The sequence below is a fragment of the Zeus faber genome, assembly GCF_960531495.2.
Source record: "Zeus faber genome assembly, chromosome: 20".
Classification (NCBI taxonomy): Eukaryota; Metazoa; Chordata; class Actinopteri; order Zeiformes; family Zeidae; genus Zeus; species Zeus faber.
Genome location: NC_137207.1, coordinates 5,311,397 through 5,319,656, shown reverse-complemented (window position 1 = coordinate 5,319,656; position 8,260 = coordinate 5,311,397). Strand labels below are relative to the sequence as shown.

The 8,260-nt window shown below is 44.6% G+C and overlaps 2 protein-coding genes across 2 annotated transcripts; both read right to left on the bottom strand.

The window, feature by feature from the left end:
- Positions 1-1,053: 1,053 nt before the first annotated feature.
- Positions 1,054-1,539, bottom strand: LOC307246144 (transmembrane protein 238-like; the record flags this gene model as incomplete). Its single annotated transcript, XM_080021956.1, has 1 exon — positions 1,054-1,539. One exon carries the CDS (start codon positions 1,537-1,539, stop codon positions 1,054-1,056), a length of 486 nt encoding a protein of 161 aa, XP_079878082.1.
- Positions 1,540-2,793: 1,254 nt separating this feature from the next.
- Positions 2,794-8,139, bottom strand: rsl1d1 (ribosomal L1 domain containing 1). The gene is made up of 9 exons (XM_080020872.1): positions 8,051-8,139; positions 7,421-7,560; positions 7,194-7,332; positions 5,115-5,263; positions 4,915-5,016; positions 4,444-4,537; positions 4,180-4,317; positions 3,508-3,651; positions 2,794-3,154 (listed from the first exon to the last, which is right to left on the bottom strand). Exons 1-9 carry the CDS (start codon positions 8,090-8,092, stop codon positions 3,014-3,016), a joined length of 1,089 nt encoding a protein of 362 aa, XP_079876998.1. The 5' UTR covers positions 8,093-8,139; the 3' UTR covers positions 2,794-3,013.
- Positions 8,140-8,260: the final 121 nt, after the last annotated feature.

Genomic DNA, 8,260 nt, shown 5'->3' with positions numbered 1-8,260 from the left:
ATAACATAATATATTATTATGTACTTATGTATTATGTACAATTTTGCAAGTACATGGTAATAGTAATTTATACGCTATATCAATAGATATATACTGTATGCACCATTTGTGTATTCTGTATATTTTTACATATTTGACTATTTCTGTATATTTGCCCATTTTTTGTTTTATATCATTATTTTTCAGACTGTAATATATTATATCCTAATTGTCTGTAGAGACACGCACCAATCCACAGCATTGAAAAATTCCTTGTATATGAACATGTATCTTGTATAATAAACTGATTCTGATGCTGATTCCGATAGAAACAGGTGGTGCATAAAAGCACTTTATTTGACAATAAATATTGAACAATGATGATACATTCAGTGAATGAACCTTACAGAGATAGAGCGGGGTATAAACAAATATCCATGCACCAGTTCTATCTGGCTGCATTTTAAAGTGTCTTCTTCCTGTCAAGCATTCATCCGGGATCATTGACTGTGTACCAAAGTCCGGTGATTACGCACAACAAGCTCTATAAAGCTCCAGAAATACCAAAAAGAACCGAACAACATTTACACAGAAAACATAAACATCATAAGAGTTTTTCAGTTAATCAGGTCCAGGAAAAACTGGAACAGCAATTGGGCACGTGGCCTCTTCTTGTCTTCTTGTTGAGCACTCTTAGACATTTCATTTGAGATCTGACCCCCATGACAAATCATCCCTGCCGTTACGGTTATATTTTCACTTCCGAATCACTGGGTCCACAGTCCGCAAAGGGTGCAAACACAACTGTCGACAAAAAAAGTGCATTTTGCTTCTGCTGCGTCTCCGTGCGAAGTTGATATCTTATCTACCAGATAACGTGTGGATCCCTCCCCAAAGCGGACTTTGATGTTGCCCAAACAATTGCTGAATGCACTCAATCTCTTCATGCAGAACTAAGTGCTTTTTCAAAACGAGAACCATGGTAATGAAGCCATAATCGCATTTTCGCCGAGTTCTGGTAATAGTGAGCTGTTGGATCACATCGTCTGAGTTTTCCCACGCGACTCCTTCGGATTAGGACACGGTGGTGTTTTCAGAGATAGTGTAGAGTGACATATCTGTGGTTCTCTGTTGGCCGGCCGCCGACGCCCTGTTGTCTTTATGCTGCGGTGCCTCGGGGCCCTCTCCGGCGGCCCCTCTGCCTCCCTTCCGGAACGAGTTCCTGATCCCGCCGGAGAGCCGGGTGGACACCCGCCTCACCATGCCGCTCAGCCCGCGATTCTTAAGCTTCTTCGTGCCCACGTCGTCCTCCAGCTCCGCCGGCGGCACGTCGATGTTCCCCGAGTACCAGAACACCCACCAGATCAGGCTGAAGAAGATGACGATGGCCCCGCCATAGATGAACAGGTCGTGGATGGCCAGGCCCCCGAACATCCCGACCAGCATGATCAGCACCCCCAGTACGTCGTGGGCCACCGCAAACCAGAAGGAGCACTTGCAGCGGCCCACTCCCCGGTACTGCCTCTCCATGACCGCCTCCACCTGCACGCTCGTTGACATGGTGGGACGGGGGGATCCAGTCCCCTCTGTCGTCCCTCGAAAGACTTTCCTGAATGTAGGAACCAACTAAACCAGCAAAAGCAAGTGGTGTTGAGGGTTGGACATCTAATGTACCAGTGTGGTCGCTCACCGCCTCATGGACGCAATTCAAAGAGCTGTGTGGCAATACGGTTCAACGTTCAAGGACCATTAGTTCTTATCACCTGTGAAACATAATGACGTGGTTTTCTGGCTTTGACGGCAGTGCAATAAAATGTCAAGCGATCGTAAAAAACTAATATAATTCTGACAAGTTTGCCAAAATGAGCTGTTTTCACCTCCTCACACACTGTCCAGAGAGCTGTTCCCGGGCCCTTTCTTCTGAGCTTCTCCTTCAGTATGGGCATCCACACCACAATGAACACCAGCCCGAAATAGAGATGTCACCGTATTCCCTGAGGAGTGCGGCAGGAGGGTTCCCACCGTGCATACGAGACATCCCATCCCCATGGCAATGATGGGCTTGTGAAAGTAGTTGTAGCCAGCCAGGCACTTCCAGAGCACCCGGGCACAAACTTCGCCCGAGGGAAGTGAGCAATGTGGAGCAATAGAAAAACGAAGGTTCCCCCATACCTCCATGGTCTGTGTGTGATTTTCTGGAAATCCCAGGTTGGGCCCTGTTCCCCAAATGACCTCAGACGACTCTTGGAAAAGCTAAACAAACACCAAGCTTCGAATTTTCAGATAGCCATGTACATTTTCTCCCCTTTTGTCACTAAAGTAGCTGTCGCATCTCACCAGGATAGTCAGACTAAATCATCTCTTTGGGCAACATTCACCACCTGTAATTTCAGACCTGCAACGCCCACTCAGCCCAGAGCGTGGATGTGGATGAATGGACAATCCACTTGATGTTGACCACTTTTTTTTGGACCGTATAGTCTATTCCAGTGTTTTTTCAGTTGCACTAATTCCTTAGTTCCAGCCAGGATTACAGCTCTGTGTTCAAGACAAGCTCACCTTTCCCCATCACTTAGTCAGATGGCTTTGGGAAATATGGCTCAAGTCGCCATTTCAATTGTCCATTTCTGGTTTAATGTTTGACAAATACTAAGCCTCTTGTGTACTTTCTTTGTACTTCCCTCACAACAGAATCCATTTTGATGCAAATTTAAAAACAAAAAGTTAAAAAAAAAGTATAAACAAAGCAGAGAAAATATAGTTTATCACAGAGTTTATACTCAGAGTATTTTTGTGCAAAAACTCAGAAGCAGCTGCGCAAATCAACAGTTTAATCCCATTATCAACAGCCATGTCATCAGATATGGCCGCTCAAGCATGAGGGCACAGTTTTTTATTTTGGAGGGAAAACAAAGACAAAACATAAGATATTTATAAAAGAGGATGTTTGGGTATATTCATATTGTCAAAAGTCCATGTAGCCAAGATGCGGGTGCACGCACGTATGTTTGAGAGAGGGGAGGAGAGTGCTGCATCATTTTGCTTTCGATACTTTTCTTTTGGGTTTCTGAGAGGTGATCTTGGCAGCTTTCTTGGTCCGCTTTGCTTTCCCCAGTGGAACTTTCTGTCCGGCGGCTTTGGGCGCTTTCTCCAGAGTCTTCTGCGTGTTCGGCTTCTGTGAGAGACAGAATGAACGACTTCACTAACATCTCCTTAGTTCTTGAAACATTTCATAAATAACATTCTTATTTACTTTACTATATAAATGCACTTAAAAAAAATCTTAAAGAGATTGATGCTCGCAATTGGAAGGCTGAGAGGGCTTAAAGATTTAAATTCTACTGAACCACAGTATATCACAAACATGTGACTAGGGATTAATAAAGTGTAACTTGTATAGTATTTGTCAGAAATATGTCATTGGCGAGCAAAAAAGACAAATAAAAGTCTTGTCCTTAAAAACAACCCCGCAAATGGCTTTAATGGGGAAGTAATGGAAAATAAAGATTTTGCAGCTGCTGTACAGACCTCCAGTTTGGGTTTTTTGACTGGCGTTGCCATGGGAACCAGCTGTGGCATCTCCTCGTCGTCACTGTTCTGCTTGTTTTCCGGCTCCTCGTCGGTAGTTGCATCCGTTTTTTTCGCGCCGTCCCCCCTTTTGGCTTTTCGCCGCTGTTCAAATACAGAAGCATCACCAAGAGACAACCAGACAACGCCCCCCCCCCAAAAACACCCAAATACACTTCCCAATTTCATACAGTGCATATTTCAGGGTTGTGAGGGAACGCTGACATGGCGTCTGCAGTGTATCAAAGTTATAGAGACGGGCTCCACTGAGAGAAGGTCCATCTGGATATGCTTTGAAATTTCCTGTGGCACCGATATTACCCTCGTCCAACACTGAGCAAGAAGGAGAGGGTTTGCTGGGGTGCGGCTGTACAACTTTTATATAAAATGTAACAAATCCTGTTGAGTAACAAATGTACAGGAAGCCGACTGGGGGTAGACGAGGAAGTAAAACTGAAAGTACCTGAAGGATTTTGTTGCTTATGCTTCCAAGAAACAATTGCCTTCTGTACAATATGAACAATAGATACTACTCAATAAACTACTCTATACTTGTACTGGCAAGGATAAAAAAGACAACGAGACGCCCCAAACTCAACCCCAAAAAGATGGACGCATGCATACACAACACACCTTGAGCGTTGCGTCCTTGGAGCAGGCCAGTCTCTTCGCTTCCTCTAGTATGGCGAGGTGGCTGAGGTCAGAGGTGTAGATGGGCAGGGCCACTGACTTCTCGCTCTTCAAGTGGATGATCTTCATGACCGGTCCCTTCTAAATATTTATTTATTTTTTTTAAATGTGGGGAGACAAAGTGCCTTGTTCAGCCAGAGCCAACAAGGGACCTGCTTCACAGTGAGTACACCAAGATCAGAGGAGAACGTACGACGGCCGACTCACCGTTTGCAGCTTGGCCACTACGGTTTTGACCGCAGCCACGATGTTCTCGGTTATCTCCTCCGTGGTCATGCCAGAATGGGCGATGCGAGCCATGCTAAAGGCAAGAAGGAGAAAGAACATTTTTTGAGGCCATGTATGGGCTGCGAGTTGAAAAGGCGACTGTGGCGTTGAGTCTCGGGCCATCGCGGTTCCTCGACCGCCTCGAAAACCTTGACGACAAAACCGCCATTTAAATTGGGGGCTGAGGTACTCATATGATAATGTCAATTAATTAAACCCCCAATTTTTTTTTTTTGCTTTATGTAACGTAACTTGTCACCCAAAACATTAGTACCAATCCAGTAGAGCTCAAGCGTATTAGTTTGTTTGTCCCTCCCACAACCCCTTTGAGGCGGTTGTAAGGGGAATTTAACTCTGGAAATACTCTTGAAAAAGCAAAAGAAGCATACGATGGATAATGGATTTATTTACCAGCAGCAGCCTCTGTTGTTGATCTTGATGCGGGTGCCTTGAACGAGGTTCTTAATGTCACGGGCCAGCTGTTTGCTCTGCAGGTTCACGGACAAGGGCTCGCTGGGGGGGGGGTAAAGATTAAATGAATATACATAAGAGCAAAGTTCCATTGACCAAATCTCCACTAACAGCCGAGGCATGAATAGTGCAATTCTCACCTTTTGCGCTCATAGAAGTGCTTCCCGAGGTGCGAGGGCAGCAGGCGTCTGATGCGGGCGTCGGACAGAAAGACGTCAAAGTTTCCCAGCAGCCGACGCTTGGCCTCAAAGGCCTTGTACTCGGTTTTCAGCATCTTATAGGGGATGATCTAGACCAGACGGACGGATGGGGGGGGGTGTTATATTTACAAATATTTATTTTGTACAAATATTTAAAAAAAAAAGTAAAAAAAAACATGTTTGTTTTTGGGAATACATTTTTTTCCCCACGGTAAAATCACGAGTCTGATATAAACCGTGGAGCTCGGCTGCAAAGATGAGAAACTGAAACACGTGCAGTTTCTACGGAGACAGGTTTTTTTGTTGTTATTCTTTTTCTTCTTAAAAATGCAACTCAGACCGGCCGGCTGGCTGCACCACTGCACTGAGCCACAGGGAGTGAGCGGACAGGGAGAGAGTGTAGGACAGGTTCAAAATGATCACACTGATTTAATAACACTGGGTTAGGGTTATTGGGTCCAGGGGCTCTGTCCCCTCTCAGGGTGGGAGAAGCACTGTTCTATGAACTAAACAGGTTCTGATGCCTAGTCTCGGGTGACATTAGACACCTCCCGTGCGACCACGTCATGTATCCATGACAGCCATCTATGTGGGAACAGACTCCATTCGGGACTGTTCCGCAAAGGAGGCTATCTGGTATTGACTACCTACTGCCTTTGTCGGATATTTTTATCCATCAATGTTACAGATTCCATGCGGGAAAGGGGCTTGAGAATTATATATATTTTATATATTATATTACTATAATAGCATTTCCGCCAACAGGGAAAAACAAAACAATTCCACATTTGATACAGTGCATATTTCATGGCTGTGAGGGAACCGTGGCACGGCGTCTGCAGTGTATCAAAGTAATAGAGACGGGCTCCACTGAGAGAAGGTCCATCTGGATACGCTTTGAAATTGGTTGTGGCACCGATATTACCCTCGTCCAACACCGAGCAAGGAGGAGAGGGTTTGCTGGGGTGCTGCTGTACAACTTTCATATATTTTTGTGTAACAAATGTACGGGACGACAACAGTCCACAACACAGTCCACCTCCCAGAATCCGGGAAATTGTAATTTATTAATTTTGGCATTACAAAATCAGGGACTTACAAGTACTTATTTTAAGCACAATGTTTTTCAGGGGCTTCGCGCAAAACAAATACAGGTACTCCTCACTTAACGACCAAGTTCCGTCCCTACCACCAGGTCGCTATGGTATTTGGTCGATAAGCGAGGACCCATGTTATTTCACGGTAAGGGGGCGTGGCCATTGTGAATGCTAAACAAGTAAATACTGACAGATTGTGGGAACAAGACTGAAATGGTGATGAGATGACATGTATACAGTGTATATAGTACATAAAGGGTGATGTGATATGTGATGAGATGCTTGATGCTGAGACGCTGTGCACGCCACGGTATTGTACACAGCGTACAACACAGACTGGTCAGAGAGCTGGTTGTAAGTCTGAATGGTCACTAAACAGGTAGGTCGTTAGGGGAGTACCTGCGTACATTTTCAATGCAATCTTTATAAATTAAAATATAATCTTAATCTCATTGTCTATTTATATTATCTATATATATTTTTAATGTCATTGTCATCTACTATTATTAAGTGTCCATTTCAAACAATGCTGGATTAAATTCACATTTCTCCGGCATAACCCGTCGTAAAAGCTATTCCAGAAAATGTTATATTACGTTACAATGTGAATAACAAAACCTGGGGGAATATCACAGGTTCTCAATGATTGCAGGTTTTTTCCAAGCACTTTTCAAGCACTTCAGCACAAAACAGGCTATTTTCACATTTCAAATACTTAAATTTCTGAGGACAAAATTCAAGCACCCGAAGTAAGAACCCTACTCTACCCACAGCTAAAACTTCAGTCGGTAATTATCTTTATATTAACATTGGTAAAACTCAAACTAGGAGGACGTTGAGGACTACAACACCCAATTCCCAAAAGTGAGCTTCATTATAATATATTCATAAATACCATTTGATTTACAGATTAGTGGAGTACCTCGGGGACACATTGAATGCCTTTCTCCTGCAGCAGTCTCTTATAAAACCTCTGCGTCTGATCGGGTGTCATGTTGGGCTCATCTCTGGTGAAAAGGCAAACCTCGTCCACGTCTGTTCTCTGGTTGTGGGGCAAGGGGCTGAGGACGGAAAACACAAGGCTCTGGAGACTGCTTTCACGGACCTCGGGTTTTAATTTAAGTTGTCCCCGGTCGTCACGGGACTCACATGCGGATGGTCTGTTGCTTTCTGGGGATCTTCCACAGGGTGAACAGGAGGCTGACCGGCTGGGTGTCATCCTGGAACAGCGTCTTGGAGGCGAATTTGGACTCCAGGAAAGCCTGCAGAGCCTGGACGGCCTTCTTCACCTGGTAAACACGTATATGAAATATAAAAAAATAATAATAATAAAACAAAAAGGCGTATTAGGTTGAGTGTCCCCGCCCAGATATGTAAGAAATAATAGATAAGAAAATAAAAATGATAAACAACCACGGTAACATTCATGAAATGATCGAGATTTCTGAAAATGAGCACGAAGTGAACGTATTTTCATCATACTACTGTGCTACTCGTTTCATTAATTTATTCCTATGAACACACGTAAAAACACCATATCTTACACGCTGACATATTACATAAGTTCACGTAGCAAAAGCAATTATTTCACCCCTTTTCTGGACCTTTAATCGACTTCATTCGCGGCAGTAGCAGCTAACATGCTAACGAGTTAGATGAGCATTGAGCCCCTTGCCTACGACGGACAACCCTTTATGGTTGCAATGCGAAATAACTTTCACTAACAGGAATAACACACAGTTCTTGTGATTTACGACGCCGTCATTAGACTTTAATCACCTGATCCCGGTCCAACGCCAGACCCTGCGTGGCTCCAGCCATGCCGACGGCTCCACGTGTTGCGGGAGGCACGCATGCGCAACGCGCGCCTCGCCTGTCCACGTCACGACGCGACGCCCCAAAACTTTATTCAAAGCGCGGTCCTCCGGCGAACAGCCACGGCTCAGCGGGACGGGCGGAGTTTAAACACGAGGCGAACACGTTTTCCCC

Coding starts and splice junctions, on each gene's coding strand:
- rsl1d1 (XM_080020872.1), bottom strand. CDS start 8,092: ATGGCTGGAGCCACGCAGGGTCTGGCGTTGGACCGGGATCAG. Junction 4,538..4,914: donor AACAACAGAGGCTGCTGCTG/GTAAATAAATCC, acceptor TCTTGCCTTTAG/CATGGCTCGCATCGCCCATT. Junction 3,652..4,179: donor CCAAGGACGCAACGCTCAAG/GTGTGTTGTGTA, acceptor GTATTTGAACAG/CGGCGAAAAGCCAAAAGGGG.